This window comes from Symphalangus syndactylus, chromosome 24 (assembly GCF_028878055.3).
Source record: "Symphalangus syndactylus isolate Jambi chromosome 24, NHGRI_mSymSyn1-v2.1_pri, whole genome shotgun sequence".
In the NCBI taxonomy this organism is placed as follows: domain Eukaryota; kingdom Metazoa; phylum Chordata; class Mammalia; order Primates; family Hylobatidae; genus Symphalangus; species Symphalangus syndactylus.
The window spans coordinates 27,230,371-27,255,486 of record NC_072446.2 but is presented as its reverse complement, the minus strand read 5'-3'; the positions used below and the strand labels follow the sequence as shown (position 1 = coordinate 27,255,486).

The window sequence follows — 25,116 nt, the reverse complement described above, 5'->3', positions numbered from 1 at the left end:
CCCACCAACGCCACCCCCGCCCCGCACCCCTCACCAGCGCTCAGTCCTAGCAGCTTTTGAGCCAGATTTGGGGGCATCATGGGATAGGCCTGGCCGGAGAGCGAAGCGTTCAATCCGCTGGGGAATGGGGTGGCGCTGACTTACTCAGACCCCAAGGATTCCTGTTGAGCCCCCTCCCTTCCCGCAGCCTGCATAAGAAGCCATCTGTTCTCGGCTGAATAAACAAGCAGGGGGAAGCAGCGCCGGGTCTCCTGCCCCCGAGCCGGACCCCCGCACAATGCGCCTTTCTCCAAGGAGACGCCGCCCGGGCGCCGCCAGAGCGCGCTCCGTCTGGCTTCCCCTCCCCCAGGCGGCGCAGCAAGACCCAAAGACGGACCCCGTAGAAATAAGTTTTTTTTTATTTTTTTAAGAAAACAAACAAGAAATCCAACAAAGAACTGAGCGCAGCACGCGGCGAGGGCGTGCCGGTCTAGCACGTGCCCCTTCCCTCAGCACCCGCTATCCCCCTGACCCCGCAGTCCGCCTAATAGTCCGGGCGAGGCCAGCTCAGCTCAGTGCCGGAAGCCCGCCAGCGCCTCCGCCCCGACAGCCCAAGCCTGACGGGCCCAGGTTCTGCCTGGCCCCGGCGCACCGATGGCGCGCAAGGGGCACCGTCCGTGGTCCGGGTCTGGGCTGCCCGTGGCCTTCACTTCTGGATGGCCAGCTGGTTCTCCAGATCCTCCAGGCGCGCCGTCAGCTGGGCCAGTGAGCGGTTAAGGAGGCCGCTGGGGTTCGCGGAGGTCCCTTCACTTTCCCTCCAGCCCGCGCCACCAGCCCCAAAGGATATGGTTCAGCGTCAGACTCTCGAGCGCCCCCAGCGTGCGGCCCTGGAACTCCACGAGGCTTTCGCATTCGCATGGGCTCCGAAGCTCTGTCCCTGCGCTGATGCCCTCCTCTGCAAGGCGTACACAGAGGGTCAGGGGGATGAGAAATTGCGCTAGCTTTGGCCCTCTGATTTCCCTGCACTGGGCCTATGGTTGCTTATATGGGCTTTGGATTTAGAGAGACCTGGGCTGAGTCCCAAGCTAAGTAGCTGTGAGATACTGAAAAACTCATTAACCTTTCTAAGCTCAGTTTCCTCATCTATAAAATGGATATAATGAAAGAATGTATGCATTAGTGGCTTCGAGGATTCATTCACCTGTGTACGTGTGTGTGTGTGTGTGTGTGCCCGTGCACAACTTACAAGACTGTTTCTCAAACCTTAATGCTCATTGGAATCATCAGGAGAGCTTGTTAAAATATAGATTCTGATTCAGAATGGAGAAGGAGCTCAGAAGGTACATTTCTAACAAGCTCCAAAATGATGCTGATGTTCCTGGTCTGTGGACCACACTTTGTGTAGCACTCTCCAAATAAAATTTTATGCAATGATGAAAGTGTTCTACACCTGCCCTGTCTAAAGCAGTAGCTACAAGCCACATGTGGCTGTTTAACGCTTCAAATGTGACTGGTGCAACTAAAGGACTAAAATATATTTTATTTTAATCAATTGTAATTAAATAGGTACTGCCTACCTTTTTGAAAAAGCACAAATCTAGAACACTGCCTGGTTCAAGTAAATACTTTACAGCAGGGTTCCCCAATCTCCAGGCCATGGACCAGTACCAGCACATTACATGGACCAATACCAGCCCATGGCCTGTTAGGAACTGGGTCACACAGCAGGAGGTGAGCAGCCAGCATGCAAGGGAGCTTCATCTGTGTTTATAGCCGCTCCTCATCACTCCTATTACAACCTGAGCTCCTTTCCTGTCAGATCAGTGGCATTGTTAGATTCTCATGGGGGCACAAACACTATTGTAAACTGTGCATGTGAGGGATCTAGGTTGCAGGCTTCTTATGAAAATCTAATGCCTGATGATCTGTCACTGTCTCCCATCACCCACAGATGGGACCATCTAGCTGCAGGAAAACAAGCTGAGGGCTCCCACTGATTATACATTATGGTGAGTTGCATAATTATTTCATTGTATATTACAATGTAATAATAGAAATAAAGTGCACAATAAATGTAATGTGCTTGAATCATCCCAAAACCATCCTCCCCACCACCATCATGGAAAAATTGTCTTCCATAAAACCACTGCCTGGTGCCAAAAAGGTTGGGAACCACTGCTTTATAGTGTATTTCAACTAGACCAGTGATTCTCAAAGTGTGGTCCTTGGACCAGCAGCACCAGCATCATGTAGGAATTTATAAAAAATGCTAATTATCAGACAACACCCCAGACTTGCTGAATTAGAAAATCTAGAGTTGAAGCCCAGCAATTTGTGTTTGTTTTTGTTTTGTTTTTTGAGCTCTGTCACCCAGGCTGGAGTGCAGTGGCACAATCTCGGCTCACTGCAACCTCCGCCTCCTGGGTTCAAGTGATTCTCCTGCCTCAGCTTCCCGAGTAGCTGGGATTACAGGCGTGTGCCACCATGCCCTGCTAATTTTTTGTATTTTCAGTAGAGACGGGGTTTCACTGTGTTAGCCAGGACGGTCTCGATCTCCTGACCTCGTGATCCGCCCGCCTCGGCCTCCCAAAGTGCTGGGATTACAGCCGTGAGCCATCGTGCCCAGCCGCAATTTGTGTTTTTAAAGGCCCACCAGGTGATTCTGGCATGACCTAATCTTTAGGAACCACTGATCCTGATCCAACTCTATCTCCCCACACATCAACATCTTGGGGGTTGGGCGGGAGGCCTTACAATTAAAACTGGCACGTTTTTTCTTAGCAGTACATAAAATAGTGGTGAATCTTAAAATGAATGGTATCTTAGATTCACTGAAATTCTATAATCATGTGCCATTGTTAAGATTACAGGGAGGCCAGGCGCGGTGGCTCACACCTGTAATCCCAGCACTTTGGGAGGCCGAGGCGGGTGGATCATGAGGTCAGGAGATCAAGACCATCCTGGCTAACATGGTGAAACACCGTCTCTACTAAAATTAGAAAAAATTAGCCAGGCGTGGTGGTACGCGCCTGTTGTCCCAGCTACTCGAGAGGCTGAGGCAGGAGAATCGCTTGAACCTGGGAGGTAGAGGTTGCAGTAAGCCAAGATCGCACCACTGCACTCCAGCCTGGGTGACAGAGCGAGACTCCAGCTCAAAAAAAAAAAAAAAAAAAAAAAAGATTACAGAGAATGACATAGAAAAAAAAAATGCTACAACAGAAGTAGCTTAGGAAAAAAAAGAAAAAGGATTACAGGTGGTGAAATAATAAGCACAATGCCTGACATTTAACCTTTGAAAACACTGCCGTAATGATTTAAAAGTTGTCTCTTCATCTTAGTCTTATATGTACCATGAACAAACTGCTGGAATCCAGCAAAGACCCCTAACTTCACAGATTTGTTTCTCTAAACAAAGGGTTGGAGACAAGGAACAGTCATACCACCAATTGGTAAAGAGCTTCAGCCACAAAACCCAGACTTCTCTTAGAACTCTAGAGCTAGAGGTAACCTTGGGCAGCCAGTGCCTCTCCTGTTACAGAAGAGAAAAGTTAAGGTAGGTGTGGGGGTAAGTGACTCATCCGAAGTCACACTGCAGGGCCCATAAGAGTCACACAGGAAGAGCTCTGAAAGAGCCCCTAATCTGAAAGAGCCACAATAATTAGAATTAGCTGGGAGCGGGGAGGGAAGGAGAGTTGGCGGAAGGAGTGTATGTATATATTTGTATATGTATATACATGCAAGTGCGTGTGCGCGCACACACAAACACACATATATTATATAATATAGTATATATAGTATATTATATATACTTTTTTTGAGACAGGGTCTCACTCTGTCACCAGGCTGGAGTGCAGTGGTGCAATCTCGGCTCACTGCAATCTCCACCTCCCAGGTTCGAGCAATTCTCCTGCCTCAGTGCCCACCACCTTGCCCGGCTAATTTTTGTATTTTTTGGTAAAGACAGGGTTTCACCATGTTGCCAAGGATGGTCTCGAACTCCTGATCTCAAGTGATCCACCTGCCTCGGCCTCCCAGAGTGCTGGGATTACAGGTGTGAGCCACTGTGCCCAGCCCTGCTACATATATTTAAAAAAAAAGACAGATTCTCCAGACCCAGACCAGCCCTACTTAGTCTGTTTCTGGAGCTGGAGTCTGATAAACTGGAAGAAGAGTCACATCTTAAGCCTGGGCTAGTGTCTAAAGTCTCTAGGGTAAAAGTTACCCTGGAGACATTACCTATATCACCTAGAGCACAGTACACTACACACAATTCAAGAGCCCCCTTCTCCTCCACAGGAGGAACTGAGCACCAGATGATGAAGTAGAGGGATTGCACTTATGAGGTATGCTGTCCCCATTAAAAAAGAGAAAAAAAGTCTTTTCATACCTGAAATATATTCAGTCCTGCCACTTTGCCAAGTTCATAAGGTTGAATTCTAACAAGTTCAGGGGATATGTGCTGTGACTCCACTTACAAATGCTGTCTGGTGTGCCTTCAAAAAAATTTCCCAAATTATTCTGAACCTCCACTGATTTGGGGGACAGGTAGCCTAGTCTAGGATTTCTTAGACTTTAATATGCTTGCAAATCACCTGAGAATCTTGTCGAAGTGCAAATTCTGATTCATTCGGTCTGGAGAGCACCAGAAATGCTTCAGTTCTAAGAAGCTAGCAGGTGACCGCCCTGCCGCTGGCCTGCGGACCACATTTGGAGTAGCAAAGCTCTGTCTAGTGAGCCCAACCTCTGGCTATAACTACAAAGGGGGTAGGAAGTGAATAGGAAGGGGAGATATCAGAGGGCGGGCGATGAGAGAGAGGAGGAGCCCCGAGAGAGATGCGCTCACCTGGACAGATGCTGCCTCTGAGGTTCTCCAGCAGGTGCGTCATGGTGCCGAAGTCCGGGGCGTAGGACACGTGCAGTTCCGCTGGCTCCGAGGCGATCTCGCGCAGCTCCGCCTCCACCGCCTTGCCCACGCCCACAGCGTACATGACTATGCCTACAAGGCTGGGATCTCAGAGGGTGCCCCAGGACTCGGGAAAGCTGCCTCCCAGCGTCTGACCCAACCCCAGCCCACTGTGTCCCATGCCAAGCCCACCTTCCTCCTTGGCGCGCGCTGCCCACACCGAGATGTCATCCTGGGAGCGGCCATCCGTGAAGACCAGGCCAACTCGAGGCACGTTGAGGGCACGGGGCCGTGCACCCTGTGCCTCGGAGAAGCTGTGCTCCACCATGTGCCGCAACGCCAGCCCTGTCATGGTGCCGCGTTCCATGTACTCCACGGCCAGGACCGCCTGCTTCACCTCAGCTGCGGTGCCGTAGCGACCCAGAGGGAACTCGGTGCGCACGCGGCTGGAGAACTGCACCAGCCCCACGCGCGTGCCCTCGGGGGACACATATAGGAAGTCCACAATCTGGTTCACGAAGCGCTTCACCAGCTCGAAGTTTTGTGGACGCACGCTCTTGGAGCCGTCAACCAGCAGAACAAGGTCCACGTGGCCTTCCCGGCACCCTGCACAGCCAGAAAAGCTTGAATTGAGGGACCAGATTCTGGACTGGCAGCAGCTGTCTATCCATCTAGTCATTCATTCGCAAACATTTATTATATAACAGACAACATTTCCTGAGTCCTTCCTGGGCCAGGCAGTGTGCTAAATAATAATAATTATCACCATCGTCATCACCATCATCACCATCATCGTCATCATCATCACCCCTGACATTTATTCAGTGCTTAAAACAAACCACTCTGCTAAAAGCATCTTTTTTAACAACAATCATAATAATGACCACAATAACTACCATTTATTGATCATCTACTATGTATCAGGCACACTTCTAAGCACTGTACCAGTATTAACAATAATAATAACAAAAACATTATTTACCGACAGCTTACCATGTGCCAGGTACTGGGTGAAGTGCTTATATATATATTCTCATCCTCCCAATAAGTTTGACTATTGTCCCCATTTTCTATGACCTGAGGTTCTGATGGATAAAGTGATTGCCCCAGATTTCATAGCTAGTACTGACTGAGCCAAGACACGAAGCCAGGTCCATCTGACTCCAAAACCCATGCTCCTGAATGACTCTACAATGTCACCTCCCCTATCCTGAGCCAGGGAATTTGCTAGGACCAAAATGTGGTGTGTGTTGGCCTGGGGAGGTTTTGAAAGGTTTTGAAAGAATTAAAACATAATCCTGATCCATGAGGACAGAGCAGAGCAAGTCAGACATGCCATATGCTCTGGTCAAGGAAAGTGCTAGAAGAGAAGAGCATGCAGGGACCCCAAGGTAGGAGTAGTGTATTCTTCCTGGAGTTGTTAAGGAAGGCTGCATGGAGGTGATGGCATTCTATCTGACCTTTGTTATGAACAGAATGAGTGTGTTTCCCAAAATTCATTTATTGAAACCCTACGCCTTAATGTGATAGTATTGGGAGGTGAGATCTTTGGAGGTAATTAGGATTAGATGAGGACATGAGGGTACAGTGCTTATGAGTAAAATTACTGTCCTTATAAGAGTCTGAAGAGGTCAGGCATGGTGGCTCCCAGCACTTTGGGAGGCTGAGGCGGGCAGATCACTTGAGGTTAGGAGTTCAAAACCAGCCTGGCTGAGATGGCAAAACCCCATCTCCACTAAAAATACAAAAATTAGCCAAGCATGGTGGGGCACACCTGTAGTCTCAGCTACTCCGGAGGCTGAAACAGCAGAATCAGTTGAGCCCCAGAGGTGGAGGTTGCAGTGAGCCGACATCGTGCCACTGCACTCCAGCCCAAGAAACAGAGGGAGACTCAGTCTCAAAAAAAAAAAAAAGTCTGAAGAGGGCTTGCTTCCTGTCTTCGCCATGTGAGGACACAGCAAGAAGATTGGTGTGTGTGTGTGTGTGTGTGTTGGCACGGGGAGGCTTTGAAAGGTGTGCCATCTAAGAATCAGAAAACAGGCCTTCATTAGACACCATATCTGCTGGCACCTCGGTCTTGGACTCCTCAGCCTCCAGAATTGTGAAAAGTAAATGTTGTTTAGGCCACCTAGTCTACGGTACTTTGATATAGCAGCCTGAATGAACTAAGACAGTCTTGAAACATCAGTAGGAGTTTGCCAAGGCAGTAAGGGACAGTCTAGAAGATGGGGTGCAGCACGTGCAGAGGCTTGGGATCTGGGGAGTTCCTGACACATCCAGGGAGGGGCAGGCCAGTAAGACTGAAATGTTCAAGTGTGGCAGGAGATGGGCAGATGGAGTTGGCTGAAGCTAGATTGTGATGACCTAAGGCAGTGGTTTCAAAATTTTTATCACGGCTCACAGTAAAAATAATAATAATGACAATACATCATGAGACATTTCACATAGAATTAAAATTTCAGAAATAATACAACTCTTTCTACAGGCAGTAAACTCTATATTGTCTTCCATTCTTTATTTTTTTTAATGTTGGTTGTAACCCAGTAATTTGATTTCATTATTCATTAATGTGGTTCTGCTCACCATTTGAAATACTTAGGGGTAAGTCATTTGATCTTTCTTCTGTAGGCATTGGTGAGCCACAGAAGGCTTGTGCACAAAGGAGGAATGTGATCAAATATGTATTTTTTAAATTAACATTGGCAGCAGAGTAGAGGACTGTAGGAAAGAGATGGAGGCAGGGAATGGCATACCCTCCAATGTCACCCCCACAACACACACACACATTCACACCACAGCTTAGGGGCCACAGCAATGGCAAAGTCAAGGACACTCCGAATGTGGGCAATGGGGCAGAAGCCAAGAGAACACCCTCCCGCCCATCACTCACGGTTGCAGCTCTTGCCATCTGCCTGAATTTGCCGCCCCTCGGGGCACAGGCAGCGGTAGGAGAGGCCCTCGCTCACACACTGGAACTCACAGCCATGGTCCACGCCATTGCAAAGGTCCCGGACTGAAAGGAGAGACAGGTCAGGATGAGTCAGAATGGACCCCACCAGCTAAGATCCTTTACCCCTCCCACAAATGTAAGAGAGCCCTCCTCACCCTGACAGCTCCTCCCATCAGGCTGCAAATCATGGCCCTCTCTGCAGTGGCACCGTGGCCCACCAGGGGTGCTAACACACTCATGCTGACAGCTATGGTTCCCAAAGCTGCAGTAGTCAATGGCTGGCAGGAGGGAAGAAACAGCAAGATGTTGCCTCTGATTGGAGCCCTCGGAGGCCACAGTCCAGGGTGTGGTGGGAGGGCGGGGGTGTTGCTCACCCCTGCAGCTCCTCTGGTCCTGCTGGAGTACAAAGCCAACTTGGCAGCGACAGAAATAGGAGCCTGGGGAATTGATGCAGTGGTGCTCACATCCATGGGTCCCTTCAGCACACAGATCAATGGCTGAGGAAGAGATGGGGTCAGTCTATGCCCAGGGCTGCCCTTCTCAGCTCTGGTAGCACAACCACCTGAGGAAATTTTTAAGAATACCTACGCCTGGGCCCCAACCCCAAAAATCCTGACCTAATTAGTCAGGGCCCCTGTCCTCAAGATGCTCTCTGACTTACAGAGGACAGGTCTGGCCACTTTACCTATTTGAGCCTCCATTTTTCTATTTGCAAAATGGGGATATAATGGAAGAGAGTGATTGCTATTCACAGTTTCCTTCTGTGGAAGATGGGGAACTATTGCCCTGTTGAGCATCTTGATGGTCTGGATAGGCAAAGATGGCCGAGAGCTGGGCTGGAGAGAAGATAATTACCCTGTATAAAAAAGTGAGTATTTGGGGTTCCTGGAGAGGAGATGAGAGTGCAGAGAGAAAAAAAATAAAAAAAGAACAAGAGAGCCAGTATGAAGATGAGTAACTCTGTGGGTTGAGGCTGCCCGTGAAAAATCCCTTGTGCTGGGCTGACTGAGGACTTTCAGAAACAAAGCTGTCTAATGTTCAATTATAATGAGTTTTTCGTGTGTGTGTGTGTGCCCGCTATGAGTTACTTAGCACATACACACTTGTGTATGCCCCTGCATACACAAATGTGTAAACCAAAGAAGAGGTTGATTAACATGCATGGAACAAGAACATCGTGTGCAGGGTTGAGAAATGAGAGAGGATCCATCAATCAAATGAATTTAGCAGAGGCTCACAGCAAGAGGTGACCACCAGAATGTAAGAACTTGGGGGATTTCCAGAGGTCTTGGAGAGGGATTTGAATGTTAAACAGTTGTCAAATCAGAGTTCAAGCCAACTTTTAGTTTCTAGAAACAAGAAGACCCGAGCTTACATCTGGGTTATTGGTATTACGTGATTTCTTTTTCCAGGTTGTTGTGAGGCTGAGAGATAATGTGTGTAATGCTCCTAGCACAGTGTCTAATACTAACTTGGTACTCAGTAAAAAACCCAATTGAATAAGCAAGGTATTCTATGCCATAGCTTTTCAGAAGACAAAAATGAAGAACCAGCTCATACCTGTAATCTCAGCACTTTGAGAGGCCGAGGCGGGAGGATCTCTTGAGCCCAGGAGTGTGAGACCAGCCTGGGCAACATAGCAAGGCCCTATGTCTTAAAAAGAGAGAGTCTTGCAAGATTTGCAAAGGCAGAGGGGAGCGGCAAGGGCAGCTCAGGTGAGCAGCACACAAAGAGCTGAGTGCAGAGTCAAGAATGGGCAGCATGACAGGGGAGACCCACCTAACTGAAGACCCCCCAACAGTATCTGAGAAGAGAAACTGTAACGATGTGCCTGTAAGAAGACAGAAATGGCCGGGCACAGTGGCTCACACCTGTAATCCCAGAACTTTGGGAAGCCAAGGCGGGCAGATCATTTGAGGTCAGGAGTTCGAGACCAGCCTAGCCAACATGGTGAAACCCCGTCTCTACTAAAAATACAAAAAATAGCTGGGTGTGGTGGCCGGCGCCTGTAATCCCAGCTACTTGGGAAGCTGAGGCACAAGAATCACTTGAACCCGGGAGGCGGAGGTTGCAGTGAGCCCAGATCTCACCATTGCACTCCAGCTTGGACAACAGAGCAAGACTCTGTCTCAAAAAAAAAAAAAAAAAAGAGAGAGAGAGAGAAAAGAAAAGAAAAAGAAAACAGAAACAAGTTTGGGAGGTGGATTGGCAACTGGCCTGAAAACAGGGAGAAAGAGGGCAGAAAGCACACTGAACTGTGGGCTCCCACCAGGGACTTATGTGACCCTAGGCAATACCTTTCTTTCTTAGGCCTGTAAAGTGAGGGAGGTGTGCTTTTACTGCCAAAGGCCCTTCCAGACTCATTGGTCTGATGTTGGGGCAATGGAGAGCCAAAGAAGGTTCAGGAGCAGTGAGATGGCAGGACAGGGATAGCTCTCACGCAAACAGCTCTTGTTATCTGCTGCGAGTTTGTAGCCCAGGTTGCAGGCACAGTGGAACATGCCCTGGGCATTGACACATTGGTGCTGGCAACCATGTCCCCCCTCAGCACACTGGTTCTTCCCTGAGGACACACAGGACTAGAATCAGTAGGGAACAGACGGGCAGAAGCCTCCAACAAGACAGCTGGATGGAGTTGGGGTCAGAGGCAGGCATCACCCTCAAATGGCTTTCAGAAGGAAATAACTAATTTGAGAAGGGCGGTACCAAGTGAGAGGGCTTAGGGAAAGAAGGCTTAAGGAGCCCCTGTGAGTAGGCTCAGAAGAGGAGACACCCAATTAGACACGTCAGTGGGCTGGGACAGGACTACACAGGGGCAGGAGTGGGTAGGGAGGTGGAGAGGTGCTAAGTCGAGGTGGGCAGAATAAACTCAAAACGTCACTAGAACAGATCTTGCAGCATTTGTGGGAGGAGCTAAGATGATAATGGGAGAAGCCATCCCCATGTGGGAGGGCCACGACTCTTTGGAGCAGTCGATCCCTCTTAGCTTTGAGAATCACTGGTTCCTTGTGTGCAGGGGGTTGGTGCTGGAGTTTGACATTAAGCCTGTGGTAAGCTGTGGCGGGCAGGGCAAGAAACTATAGGTTGCTCCTTGTTGATGGAGCCTGAGCAGAAGTGGTCAGAGCTGAAATCTGACACAGCCTGCGGTAGGTCAAGGTAACTCTACCTGGAAATTGCGGGGCCACTCCAAGGGATGGGATTTACTGTGGTGGGAAAAGAATCCAAGCACTTGGATTGAGAGTTCGAGCTTCACTCCAGCAACCTTCTAACTCACCACACAGCCGGCTCTGGAACTGCAGGCCGAACTCCTGGATGAGGTCGAAGGACTCTACGAGGAAGACGTGCTCGTCTAGCGGGGGCGATGCCATGGCGCGCAGGGAGCCCACATCCGCGCGCTGCACCCCCACCGCGTAAATTTCAATGCCGCGGGCGCGCGCCTGTGCCGCCACCTCGGCCACGCGGTCCTGGGGCCGCCCGTCTGTCACGATGACAGCGACACGCGGCACGCGCTCCTCTGGCGGTCGTGCGCCCTCGGCCACGCTGAAGGCCACGTTCATGGCGTACTGGATTGCCAGTCCCGTCATGGTGCCTTGCGCCAGCGGCACCAGGTCGCGGATGGCGCGCTCCATGTCCTCGCGGCGCGAGAACGCGCGGAGAGGGAAGACGCTCTGCACTTGACTCGAATACTGGATCACGCCAACGCGCGTGGCGTTGGGACCCACGTTCAGGCCTCGGAGGAGGCCCATGAGGAACTGCCGCATGGTCTCGAACTCGAAAGGGCGCACGCTGCGGGAGCTGTCAATCACGAACACCAGATCCAGGGGCCCAGTGTGACACCTGGGACCTGTGGGGAGATCAGGGAGGTCTCTCCTAGGTCAGCAAAGCCTCACTTCCGAGGAGACCCCCTGGGAAACCCAGGGGAAATGCCGCTATGCAGACATAACAGCGCCCAGCACAGCAAACGCAGATTAGACAGATGCACTCGCCCGGCATGTGCCTAGCACCTGGGCTAGGAGATTTCACAAATTCCCTCTTCTTACAGCTCTGAGGGCTATTCTGAGGCGGTATTACCCATTGACGAGGGGGCAAGGAAGCGTCGCAAACTCAAAGCCTGCAGGGACCAGGCAGGGAACATGGATGAACCGGTTGGGTTAGGACGGCGGAGACCCAAAGAGCCCCTATCACTCCTAAATTGGGCAGGCAGCTCCATCCAAATGCTGCCATGCCCCTGCGAACTGGATGTTAGCAGATCCCTGGTTTTTCAAGAGAAGTACTAAACAGGGATTTTTATGTAAAATTCCCTGGTTTTTCCATGTTTTCAAATAATTTTTCCAAATTAAACACCCCATGGACAGTTCTGCATGCGCCCAAAACTAAGCCACATCCTACAGATGAAGAAACTGAAGCCCAGAAAGGTGAAGTGGGGAACTTAAACCCAGTCCCATATGTTCCAAAGGCCTTGCTTCCCTCTCCCCAGCAGGAGGAGCTGGCTGCAGAGGGAGGACCTACTTCCGCTCCCCTCCTCCCACTGGTGAGGGCTGGGCCCCAGTTCACCTGCCAGCTGGAGCTGGGTTTCCCAGGGCTGAAGAAGGAGCAGCAACACGGGCCAGCAAAGAAGGCCTTTCATGGTGCTTGGGGACAGAGAATGGAGGTGTCAGAGCCTGGAGGGAGGAAGGAAAATAGAAAAGCAACCGTATTTACAGAGCTCTTATTCTGGGTGATAGGCACTTGGAGGGGGAAGACAGTTACGGGTTTATTTTACTAATCTCTCTATTTTTGTGTATGTTTGAAATGTTTCAGAATTTAAAAATTCTCATCACAATATGATTGCTGGGAAACACAAGAGATTCTTTATTTTTATTTATTTATTTATTTATTTTAGATAGAGTCTTGCTCTGTCGTCCCGGCTGGAGTACAGTGGCATGATCTCGGCTCACTGCAACCTCTGCCTCCCAGGTTCAAACGATTCTCCTGCCTCAGCCTCCCGAGTAGCTGGGATTACAGGCTCCTGCCACCACACCTGGCTAATTTTTTATATTTTTAGTAGAGAGCGGGTTTTGCCATGTTGGTCAGGCTGGTCTCAAACTCCTGATCTCAGGTGATCCTCCCACCTCGGCCTCCCAAAGTGCTGGGATTACAGGCGTGAGCCACCGCGCTTGGCCCACAAGAGATTCTTTGTGGAACTGCAGAATAGTAAATAAGAATAGATACAAATATGCAAAATTTAAACAGGAAAAAAAAAACCAGGTCTTTCTTAAATGTCAGGCACAGTGTTAAATGCTCTTCACGCAATGTGGCATTTAATCCTCTCTGCAATTGTAAGACTAAGGCTGTGATTGTCCCCATCATACAGACAAGGAAACTGAGGCTCAGAAAAGTTAAGCACTGGTACCTAAAGTCATTCGGCCAAAAAGTGGCTGCGGTAGGATAGAATCCCACACCTGCTAGTTTCTGTGAGCCAGCCTGGGCGTTTGGTGCCTCTCCTCCTGCCAGGCGGACCTCTGCAGACAGAAGCCCTTCCCAACCTCGGCCCACTCCCCTACGCACACAAGCTTCTGTGTGGCTGTCTTTGCAACTCGCCAACCCCCCAGACCCCTCCACACACACAAACACAGACATGCACTGCCCAACTGCAGGCGGCAGGGAGGGGCTGCGCCCTGTTGCGGGGCTGAGCGTGGTGGCGCGGCAGCGAGTGGACCAAAACCCACTGCGCACGAGAACGCGCGGCTTGGCGCCTGTTTCCCGCCTGCTCTCAGGAGCGACCGCCAGGGGGCGCCCGAGATGGCCGGGGGCGTGGGAAGCCCATATCTGCCCAGCAGGTGCGCCCACCCCGAGCAAACAGAGGGGCCGGGGCCCGGGGCCTTGGAGATAAGGCCTGGACAGGATATATCCCGCACAAGATCCGAGGAGCAGGGGTGTGCAGGGTTCCAGCGACAGCAGCACTGGACTCGTCCAGAGGGCGGCGGGTGAGCGGCTGGGGCCCCGTGGAGCCACCATGGACCCCGCAGGGGCAGCAGGTGAGCGCTTACCCTCCCGCGGCCCCGGAGACGCCCCGTGAGAACTACGAAGGACCACCACCCCCACCCCACTATACAAATAGGAAAACTAAGCCCCAAGGAGGCAGCCCGCCGAACTGCAAAAGCAGGATTAGAACCTAGGGCTCCTGGTTCCCCTTCTTTCTCTTGAGGCCCCCTGGCGCCTAGAAGTCACTAAACCTCATTTCCTTCCAGCTCCTACCCCACCCCCGCGCCCCATGCTGAAGCTGTGTTAGCCATTTTTCTGTTGCTGTTTCTTGGCAGAGAGAGCCAGCCGCCCCTCACCCAACCGCAGCTCCGCCCCCGCCCCCCAGTTCCGTGAATGCGCCTATTCTGAGCGAGGCCAGTGCCTGCTTCTCACTCCAGGCGACCTTCTCATCCCGGATTCTTCTTCCCTTTCCCCTCCCAGGCCTGGTAGAAGAACATAAATCCTCTGGCAGGGCCCATCGTGGGAGGGTGACCAAGCAAGATGTGGCAGCGCTGGTGGAAGTGGGAGGGCAGGGAACTCTTCTCAAGCTTGGGCCACAGGCAAGGCCAACACCCCTGGGCAGCATGAGGGCTAAGGCACAAGGGGCCTCTGCCACCTCCCGTACTTTCCCACCCGGAGACGCCTCTGGGCCCCTAAATCTTGGTTAAGGTTCCCTTCATCCCATTCTTGGTCTGAGCCAACTTCTCACCTGGCACTCTGCCTCCACCCCAGGAATCCTAGAGAGTCAAAATAGCGACTGCCTCAAAGTTCATCATCTTTCCAAACCCCTCATTCTACAAAGAAAGGAACTAGGTCCAGAGAGGGTAGTGTCTTGCTGAAAGGCACATGGCGATGTCGTGGCAGGATTGATACTAGAACCTGGGATTCCTCTGAGGAGTTAATCCTTGCATTAAAAAGAAAGATTCAGAGATGGCCTGAGGTGAGGTTGAGGGAGTGGAGCAGCAAGGGAGGAGAGGCCTGTAAATAATTTCTCAAAAGTCCCTTAGGGACATTTCAGGGGGTTCCTAGAGGGATGAGAGTAGAAGAGGGATGACCCTATTTTGATGGCTTTGATGGTGGGGGCTCGATTTGGAAAGGACCCTGCAGAAGTGGGAAAGGGCACTGCAAATCAGATAGGGCACCCTAGGCAGTGCCTCTGCTAAAATACAGTCGCCTGATCTGGCTTGATGCCTACTCCCCTGCAGACCCCTCAGTGCCTCCCAATCCTTTGACTCACCTGAGCCTGCAGGACAGATCAGAGATGCAGCTGCAGAGCGAAGCCGACAGGCGGAGCCTCCCGGGCACTTGGACCAGGTAACGGCGGCGTGGCAGCGTGCCCTAGGTGGGGACTGCCAGGCAGCTGGAGCATGCAGAGGCAGCGGCCGCATTTAACCCAGGGCTGGCGGGTGGGGAGGGGAAGTGCAGGCTGCAACCCCTCCCACTGGCAGGGAGGGATCCCCCCTTCCTCCTGAGGCGGGGCAAACCCAGCACCCCCTGCTCCTACCACCCTCGGAGCTGAAGACAGGGCTAGCTGCGGGCCAGGCTGGAATTCGGCTACAGCAGGAGACTGGGGAGACCGGGGCAGCCACACTCTGCAGCCGGAATTCATTGGAAGCTTAGAAGGCACTTCCCTGAGGAGAGCCCCAAGGGGTGGAGCGGTCCTGGCTGTGGCTGCTGCTTGTCTGGCCTGGCTTTCGAGGGTGCGGTCCTACGCTGTCCCCTCCAGTAGTGAGGAGAGACTCCAGTCCTGCCAAGAGGAATAAGGGCTCAGAAGGACAGTCTCAGTTTTCATGGCTCTCCTTGGGCCTCAACCTGCTAACCCCCCAAATCTCTCCCACCTCCCCTCCTCTACATGCTCCCTGCAATTACTCGGGCCCACCCACCCACACCGCTCAAGCCAGGTTAAGAAGCCACCAGATCTCTAGGTTCTAACCTGGCTCACTCTGCAGGACCAATGTCATCTGCCTTGACTCCTGTAATCAAGGGAAGGAAAGCCCACACAGCAACAGGCCACTTCTCTTGGGAGAAAGGGAAGAATATGGCTTTGGCCCCAGAAAGGCTCAGATTCCCCCAGGCCATCTCCCATGCTGAGGACAAGGTTTTGGGCCCTTTTCTGTTTGCAGGCAGGAGGCTAGAGAGCGCTCCAGGCCAGGAGCCCAGGAAAGGCTCCCCCTTCGCCTCCCCCCTCCCCCCCACCCTGCCTTCCCTAGGCTGGGGAAGCTTCATCTCTACCAATTCCATCAGCCCTAAAATACTCTTCTCCATCCCAAGGCCAGTATAAGTGCAGCCTTTGTGTCACAGCCACGTATCCCTATGGCCCTGGGCTCCAATGGGCAAGATGCCAGAGCCGCAGAGTGGAACCTGGGTGGTCCCATGGGCTCCATGCAGGCTTCATTGAACACCTCGCAGCCTAAATATTTAGCCTACAATTTGCAGCCAAGTCTCCTCCTTTCCTAATGCTTCCTCTTCCTGACCCCACAGGGGCAGGATATAGAGCAGCCCCACCCTCCCACTCACTCTAACCCCCTGCCCACTTCATTTTACTCAACTTGAGTGCTTGGACCCTGTGCCACCTTGACCCTTCTCCCTCCTGTGGCCGGTCGACCTGCCTGCCCCACTCCCAGGTCATCCCCAGAGCACACCACCATTCTGAGGGGAGGCGTGGGCAGGTGCCTGCAGCAACAGTGTGAACAGACTGTGCGGATCCTGCATGCCAAGGTGGCCCAGAAATCGTACGGAAATGAGAAGCGGTAGGTGCCTCCGCAGCCCTTCCCAGGTCTCTGCAACTGTCAGCCCTATGCACCTCCTCCATCCACCCATTGGGCCTCTTTTAGACCCAGAGCAGGCCTCAGGGCTGAGATCTCAGCTATTGGTCGACCAGGGCCTTGACCCTCAGCCGCCATTAGCCCCCACTTTGGTCTATAGTTCTACAGCAGGAGATTCCCTGTGAATCTCCTGTCTCCATTCATTCACTCATTCTCCCATTGATTCACTTATTCATTCATTCAACAACTACTTACTGAGTGTTTGTCATGTATGCACCAGGCTCTGTGGGTACTGCTGGGCACTGGGCATACAGCTGAACAAGACAGAAACAGCCCCGGCTCTGTAGCCCACGCTCTCACTCAAGTGTGGAAGAGACAGACAGTAAACTCCCCACAAATCAGGAAACAAGATACTTGCAGATTATGATGCGCACTAGAAGGAAAACTGAACAAGGCCATTTGACAGAAACTGAAGGCAGGGGGGACATTAGCTAGAAAGGTCAAGGAGGTTGAGAGACCTTTTGGGAGGTAACATTGGAACTGAAACTTGAATGCTGAAATGGAGCCAGACAGGAGAATATCTGGGGAAAGCATGCTACAATTAGAAGGAACAAAAGGGCCAGGCGCGATGGCTCACACCTGTAATCCCAGCACTTTGGGAGGCTGAGGCGGGCAGATCACCTGAGGTCAGGAGTTCGAGACCAGCCTGGCCAATATGGTGAAACCCCCCCCCCACCACCAAAAAATACAAAATTAGCTGGGCATGGTGGCGGGCACCTGTAATCCCAGCTGCTCAGGAGGCTGAGGCAGGATAATTAGTTAAACCCAGGAGACGGAGGTTGCAGTGAGCCGAGATCATGCCACTGCACTCCAGCCTGGCAACAGAGCAAGACTCAGTCTCAAAAAACAAACAAACAAAAAGGGCAACAGAAAATGGGAAGACCTTGAGGCTGTACCAATTAGGCCTGTTTGAGGTACAAAAGAAATGACAGTGGCTGAAATCAGAGGGAGGAGCTGTAGGAAACAAGTCGGAGAGGTAAGCAGGGGTCAGATCTCAGGAGGACTTTGAATTTTAAACCACTGGAGGATTTTAAGGAGTTAACATGATTTGACTCATGTTTTTAACAAAACACTCTGGCCAGCCTGGTGGCTCATGCCTGTAATCCCAGCACTTCGGCAGGCCCAGGTGGGCAGATTGCTTGAGCCCAGAAGTTCCAGACCTGCGTGGGCAACATGACAAAACTATGTCTGTACAAAAAATACAAAAATTAGATGGGTGTGGTGGCTTGTGTCTGTAGTCTCACCTACTCAGGAGGCTGAGGTGGGAGGATCAGTTGGGGAGGCAGAGGTTGCAGTGAGCCGAGACAGCTGAGATCAAGCTACTGCTTTCCAGCCTGGGCAATAGAGCAAGACCCTGTCTCAAAAAAAAAAAAAAAAGAAAGAAAGAAAGGGAAAGAAAGAGAAGAAAGAAGAAAGAAAGAAAGAAAGAAAAGAGAGAGAGAGAGGGAGGGAGGGAGGCAGGAAGGAAGGAAGGAAAAAAAGAAAGAGAAAGGAAGGAAGGAAGGAAGGAAGGAAGGAAGGAAGGAAAGAAGGAGCACTCTGGCTGCTGTGCGAAATGGGGAGGAGATAGAAACAGAACTTTCTGGAAGTAGACCAGTTTGAAGGCTGATGCTGTGGTCCAGGCAAAAAGTAATGGCAGCTGGGATGAAGGGCCAGGTGGTAATAAGAAGCCAGTAGATTCTGGATATATTATATTTTGAAGGTGGAGTGGACAGGATCGTCTGATGAGTTGAATGAGGGTTGTAAAAACAATAAGGTTTAGCTATGAATGGGGTTTACAGTCATGAAAAAGTATTGGGGGGAGCAGGAGGAGGAAACGAAGGTTCTGCTGGGTTTATGCTACTACCTTGCCCTGCTTAACAGGAGAGCCAAGTGGAGATGGATGCACGAGTCCAACACTCACTTATCTCCGCAGGTTCTTCTGCCCTCCGCCCTGTGTCTACCTCTCGGGGCCCGGCTGGAGGGTGAAGCCAGGGCAGGACCAAGGTGAGGGCGGACTCAAGGGCTGCTGGCCGCCTGCACTGTAGGGAGGACCACGAGGTTGGGCCCGAGAGGGGGCGGTTCGCAGGCGCAGTCTCCCCGCGCCCTCTGGCGGCGAGCGCTAAGCTTGCCTGGCACCTGCGTCCTCCCGAGTCCTTGCAGAGCCAGTTCGCGTCTCTTTCCAGCTCACCAGGCGGGGGAAACGGGGCCCACGGTCTGCGGTTACATGGGACTGGACAGCGCGTCCGGCAGCGCCGCTGAGACGCAGAAGCTGAATTTCGAGCAGCAGCCGGACTCCAGGGTGAGAGCGCACGGGAAGGGGTCCGATTCCTGCTCCCATTCCTGCCTCTCCTGGGAAAGGAGGGCTCCTTTACTCCCCTCCGAAAGCCAAGAGATAGGTGGGGAGACTGGGAGGCCAGGGTCCTGCCTTAAGGCCCAGCCTGAGAGCCTGGATGGTGGAGCTTCTGGTCACCTCCAACGGGGCGGACGTCCGATATCTGGGAGAGGTTGGTTCATCCGACGGGGGAGGGCTGGGATGAGACGGCCCTGTCCCTGCGAGTCCCCTAGGAATTCGGCTGCGCCAAGACCCTGTACATCTCAGATGCAGACAAGAGGAAGCACTTTCGGCTGGTGCTGCGGCTGGTGCTGCGCGGGGGCCGGGAGTTGGGTACCTTCCACAGCCGCCTCATCAAGGTCATCTCGAAGCCCTCGCAGAAGAAGCAGTCGCTGAAAAACACCGACCGTGAGCAGGGGGGGGCCTGACCGCGGGCCTGGGCGGGGAGGTGCAACCAAGCCCAGAGCAGCTCAATTGGGGCGCGGAGGTGGGGGTAGGCTGGGCTATAGGGGTCAGAGTGGAAAAGGTGGAGTCGGAGCCGAGAGGGGAAGGAGTCTGGATGAGTGAGTGCGGCCCAGGCCTGGGGATGAGAAGAGTCGGAGGATGAAAAGCATAGCGGAAAGGGACAGATACCAAACTCCAGTTTGGGAGTTGGGGTCCCAGAGCAGACAAAAGTTGAACTAGGCAGGGGTTGAACTAGGGACAGACTAAAGGTGACCTAGGCGGGGCACGGTGGCTCATGCCTGTAATCCCAACAATTTAAGAGGCCAAGGTGAGTGGATCACTTGATCCCAGGAGTTCAAGACTAGCTGGGGCACCATGGCGAAACCTTGCCTCTATCAAAAAAAAAAAAAAATTAGCCTGGCGTGGTGGCCTGCACCTGTCGTCCCAGCTACTTGGGAGGCTGAGATCAGAAGATCACTTGAACCCAAGAGTTCGAGGCTGCAGTGAGCTGTGATAGCACCATGGCAATCCAGCCTGGGTGACAGGGTGAGATGCTGTCTTAAAAAAAAAAAAAAAGTTTAACTTTTGTTTATTGAACTGAAAGATGTCCAGGCAGCAAAGGAGCAGGCAAAGTTTCCAAAGCAGGACTGCAGCAGGTCCTGGAAAAACAGCTGTGAACTGGGAATGCCCAGTGTATCTAGGCCTGTGGGCACATTAGCCAGCCTGACACAGGGACAGAAGATTGGAAACTGTGTGGAAAGTCCAAGAGACCAAGCCAGGCCAGGGCACTGATAGCACCAACTAACCTTAACCCTCACCCTGACCCCCTCCCTCACCCTAACCGTCACCCTAATCCTAATCCTTACCTCACCCTCACCCTAACCCCAACCCTAACCCTAACCCTCACCCTAACCCCTAATCCTAACCCTAACCCTGTCCCCTCACCCTAACCCTCACCCTAACTCTGACCCTCACCCTCACCCTTACCCTGACCCTGACCCTCACCCTCACCCTGACCCTCACCCTCACCCTCACCCTCACCCTCACCCTCACCCTCACCCTCACCCTCACCCTCACCCTGACCCTCACCCTCACCCTCACCCTCACCCTGACCCTCACCCTCACCCTCACCCTCACCCTCACCCTCACCCTCACCCTGACCCTCACCCTCACCCTCACCCTGACCCTCACCCTGACCCTCACCCTCACCCTAACCCTGACCCTCACCCTCACCCTAACCCTGACCCTCACCCTCACAGTGTGCATATCCTCCGGCTCAAAGGTCTCCCTCTTCAACCGCCTGCGCTCTCAGACGGTCTCCACACGCTACCTGTCTGTGGAGGATGGGGCCTTTGTGGCCAGTGCACGGCAGTGGGCTGCCCTCACGCTCCACCTGGGTAATGATATCTGCAGGCCCTGGGGCTGGGCACTTCACATGCATTAGCTTATTTAACCTCCACCACAACTCCTTAAGGAAGGTAAACTCTGCCCCATGTGATTAAGGCTCAGAAACACAAAAAGACTTGACTACAGTCAGTGAGCTGGTGACTGTTCCAAGCTATTCTGACTCCCTTATCCATGCCCTTTCCCCTTATATCAGCTAAGCTGCCTGCCCCCAACCCCTGCCCCCAGGGCAGACATTTGTGAGGATGGCCTCAAATGGCCTCTCCAGAATTAGAACGTTCAGTCGGCTCCCCTGAGTACCACCCCTTCCTGCAGGGCCCATGTGTGATGCGAGGAAGAGCCAGAGGCAAGAAGGCAGGGTTTAAGGCAGAAGCTTGGGGGCCGCTGAAAACCTTGTCCCTTGCTTTTTTTGACCCCCAGCTGATGGGCACTCTTCCCAAGGAGACTTCCCACCGCGAGAGGGCTACGTTCGCTATGGCTCCCTGGTACAGCTCGTCTGCACGGTCACCGGCATCACACTACCTCCCATGGTATAGAAAGGGAGGGCATGCGTGGAGGGGTCCCCTCAAATCCATGCAGAGAATGTGGCACACATGGGCAGGGCTGGAGAGTGAGGCCCCAAGGCATCGAGACACCTGTTCTCACCCAGTGTCGCATAGGACCAGACAGAAGTCAAAGGGCAGGGGGAATCTGCTAGTGCTTGTGTGGCTACTGGAGTAGCAGACAGCCGCTAGGAGGGCAGCCTCTGGATGCCCGGGCTCCTTGCCACCACTGTTCTTGCCACCCTTCCATTGCAGATCATCCGTAAAGTAGCAAAACAGTGTGCACTCCTTGATGTGGATGAGCCCATCTCCCAGCTGCACAAGTGTGCATTCCAGTTTCCAGGCAGTCCCCCAGGAGGGGGTGGCACCTACTTATGCCTTGCCACAGAGAAGGTGGTGCAATTTCAGGTAAGAAGCAGAGAATACCAGCACCAAGTGTCCTGGAAAGTGAGAATGCAGAGAACCACAGAATGTAAGATCATCACCCTCACCATGGTTGCTACTTCCTGAGCAGCCTCCCATGGAACATTAAAATCATAGACTCCCAGGACAGAATCATAGGATGTAGAAAAATAGTAATAAGTAATAGTATGAAGCAATATTCCTTCCCAGAGAATTTTAGAGTCATAAAATATTGGGATATAGCCAGGTGTGGTGGCTCATGCCTGTAATCCCAGCACTTTAGGAGGCTGAGGTGGGCAGAACACCTGAGGTCAGGAGTTCGAGACTAGACTGGCCAACGTGGTGAAATCCCATCTCTACTAAAAATACAAAAATTAGCTGGGCATGGCGGTGGGTGCCTGTAATCTCAGCTACTCAGGAGGCTGAGGCAGGAGAATTGCTTGAACCCGAGAGGTAGAGGTTGCAGTGAGCCAGGATCACACCATTGCACTCCAGCCTGGGTGACAAGAGCAAGACTCCATCTCAAAAAAAATAAATAAATAAATTGGGATATAAAATTGTAGGATGTAAATAAAAATAATGATAGGTAATAGAGAGCAGAGAATTAATGAGCAAAGACTAGTCAAAGCACAGATAAAGACACAGAATGTGGGAAATTATATAGAATGTGGGAAATTATAGAATGTGGAAAATAATAATTATCATTAAGCAATAGTACTCCCAAAAGAATATTGTCATAGAATGTTAGGAGATAGAATTATAATAAGTGGAAAATAGCAAGTATTATTCCTTCCCCAAGAATATTCCTTCCCAAAGAATATTAAAATTGTAGATTATTAGAGCATAGAATTGCACAATGTTAAAAAAAATTCTGGAATCCCAAGAAAAAAGACCCTTAGAAATCAGCTATCCCAGGCCGGGCCAATGGCTCACGCCTGTAATCCCAACACTTTGGGAGGCTGAGGCAGGAGGATCACGAGGCCAGGAGTTTGAGACCAGCCTGGCCAACATGGTGAAACCCCGTCTCTACTAAAAATACAAAAAAATTATTTGGGCGTGTTGGCCGGCACCTGTAATCCCAGCTACCTGGAAGGCTGAGGCAGGAGAACTGTTTGAACCCAGGAGGTGGAGGTTGCAGTGAGCCAAGATCAGGCCATTGCACTCCTGCCCGGGTGACAGAGCGAGATTCAGTCTCAAAGAAAAAAAAGGAAGAAAGGAAGGAAGGAAGAAGAGAGAGAGAGAAAGAGAAAGAAAGAGAAAGAAGAAAGAGAAGAAAGAAAGAAAGAAAGAAAGAAAGAAAGAAAGAGGAAGGAAGGAAGGAAGGAAAGAAAGAAGAAAAAGAGAGAGAAAGGGAAAGAAAGAAAAAGAAGGAAGGAAGGAAAGAAAATAAAGGAAAGAAAGAAAGAGAAAGAAAAGAAAAGAAAAGAAAAGAAAAGAAAAGAGAAAGAAAGAAAGAAAGAAAGGAAGAAGGAAAGAAAGAAAGAAAGAAAGGAAGGAAGAAAGAAAGAAAGAAAGAGTCAGCTAGCTCAACGAGCTTACTTAACTCTAAGTGAGAGAACCTAAGGGCACCGTCCAAGCTGAGGGGACAAGTGAACCCCAGAGCCTAGGATTAGTATCCAGTTCGGTCTAATGCAGAAGCCCACGCGCCATGCTGGCTCCCTACGCTGGTGGCCACCATGAAAAGCTTCTGCCTCATCCCCTCGGGTCTCCTCCCAGGCCTCTCCCTGCCCCAAGGAGGCGAACAGGGCTCTGCTTAACGACAGCTCTTGCTGGACCATCATCGGCACCGAGTCGGTGGAATTTTCCTTCAGCACCAGCCTGGCGTGTACCCTGCAGCCGGTCACTCCGGTGCCTCTCATCAGCACCCTAGAGGTGAAGCCGGGCGCTAGGAGCGTCGGGCAGGGGGACTCTGCCTGCACTGGGCAGTGGGGGTGCTAGTGAGTGGGGAGCAGCAGATTCCCGCCCTGCTTGGTTCTCTCACCTCACCTGGTCCCACCTTCCCCCAGCTGAGCGGCGGGGGCGACGTGGCCACGCTGGAGCTCCATGGAGAGAACTTCCACGCGGGGCTCAAGGTGTGGTTCGGGGACGTGGAGGCAGAAACCATGTACAGGTACGGGGTGGGGAGGCAGCCTCCCTTGGGCCCCGGGGAGCGGGGGAAGGGGGCGCACGCGTCGTCAGAGTCGCCGCAGCCCTCACCCTGGTGCTCCACCCCCAGGAGCCCGCGGTCCCTGGTGTGCGTGGTGCCGGACGTGGCGGCCTTCTGCAGCGACTGGCGCTGGCTGCGCGCTCCCATCACAATCCCCATGAGCCTGGTGCGCGCCGACGGGCTCTTCTACCCTAGTGCCTTCTCCTTCACCTACACCCCGGAATACAGCGTGCGGCCGGGTCACCCCGGCGTCCCCGAGCCCGCCACCGACGCCGACGCGCTCCTGGAGAGCATCCATCAGGAGTTCACGCGCACCAACTTCCACCTCTTCATCCAGACTTAGGCCCGCCCGGTCGCCCTGGCTGCCCACCGTGGAGGGCTGCGCCCGCGCCAGGCGCAGGGACGTGTTTCTGGGTTCTAGGCCCTGCTTCCTTGCCCCTTTGCTGCAGAAGGGCAGCTGAAGGCTTACCCTAGAAACCGGGCCTGGTGGCTCTTACCCGCTCACTCTCTCCCTCGTCCTTACACATACAGGACGACAAGACCTGAGTAGTGCTGTCTTTGTGTCCATCATGTGTGGCTCTCCCTGTCTTCATCTCTTCTCACTCGGTCTCTAAACCTCTCTCTCTCCCTTCCCCCTCAGTACTTAGTCTACAGACCTATGTGCGTGGCCCTATCCCTCTGTCCTTTTCTCTCTTCAGCTCTCCCTGCCTCTCACACACAATTTCACATGCCCCGAGGAGCCAGGTCTGGGACATTTACCCTCCAGGCCTCTGTGTCCCCTCTTGAAGAGAAAACACACAGCCTCACACACCCAGGCATGGGGGGCAAGCTCTTGGGGCATCAGGACCCTGGAGCACCAGGTCCTGCCTGGAATATTAGATCCACCTGGAGCACCGAGTCTCTCTGAGTCTCACCTGGGGCATTTGGTCCCACCTGGGGCACCAGTTCCCACCTAGAGCACTGTGTCCTGCCCTGGAGCACAAAGACCTGCTCCTCCTGAGACTCTCTCTGGCTGCAGCCAGGCATACTACCCTTGCCTGTGTTTGCTCCCTGGTCCACAGCTTTGGTGGCTGGGCAGGTGCCTGGACAATGATGAGGTCTTGCTGCCTTAACTGTCCCCTCAGTCACTTCTCCCACAGGCCCAGCAGGACGCAGTCCTGAGGATCAGGGATTCTACAGCTGCATTAAAATCAATCCTATCCAA

At 52.4% G+C, this 25,116-nt stretch overlaps 2 protein-coding genes across 8 annotated transcripts; one reads left to right on the top strand and one right to left on the bottom strand.

Moving 5' to 3' along the window:
• Positions 1-380: 380 nt before the first annotated feature.
• Positions 381-15,197, bottom strand: MATN4 (matrilin 4). 3 transcript variants are annotated; one of them, XM_055264992.2, is made up of 10 exons: positions 15,073-15,197; positions 12,387-12,493; positions 11,107-11,676; positions 8,207-8,329; positions 7,988-8,110; positions 7,773-7,895; positions 5,075-5,488; positions 4,823-4,975; positions 827-934; positions 381-744 (listed from the first exon to the last, which is right to left on the bottom strand). In XM_055264992.2, exons 2-10 carry the CDS (start codon positions 12,457-12,459, stop codon positions 686-688), a joined length of 1,746 nt encoding a protein of 581 aa, XP_055120967.2. In that variant the 5' UTR covers positions 12,460-12,493; positions 15,073-15,197; the 3' UTR covers positions 381-685. The 3 variants fall into 3 exon arrangements, with proteins under 3 accessions (XP_055120967.2, XP_055120968.2, XP_055120969.2); XM_055264993.2 differs by lacking the exon at positions 8,207-8,329; XM_055264994.2 differs by lacking the exons at positions 7,988-8,110; positions 8,207-8,329.
• RBPJL (recombination signal binding protein for immunoglobulin kappa J region like) lies at positions 13,637-25,116 on the top strand. Of its 5 annotated transcripts, none has more exons than XM_055265000.2 (12): positions 13,677-13,849; positions 15,041-15,149; positions 16,460-16,585; positions 18,576-18,646; positions 18,826-18,941; positions 19,208-19,382; positions 20,678-20,815; positions 21,243-21,352; positions 21,620-21,772; positions 23,483-23,638; positions 23,773-23,876; positions 23,982-25,116. In XM_055265000.2, exons 1-12 carry the CDS (start codon positions 13,828-13,830, stop codon positions 24,253-24,255), a joined length of 1,554 nt encoding a protein of 517 aa, XP_055120975.1. In that variant the 5' UTR covers positions 13,677-13,827; the 3' UTR covers positions 24,256-25,116. The 5 variants fall into 5 exon arrangements, with proteins under 5 accessions (XP_063489622.1, XP_063489623.1, XP_055120975.1 ...); XM_055265001.2 differs by having other exon boundaries at positions 13,716-13,849; positions 23,985-25,116; XM_055265003.2 differs by having other exon boundaries at positions 13,716-13,849; positions 23,773-23,883; positions 23,982-24,245.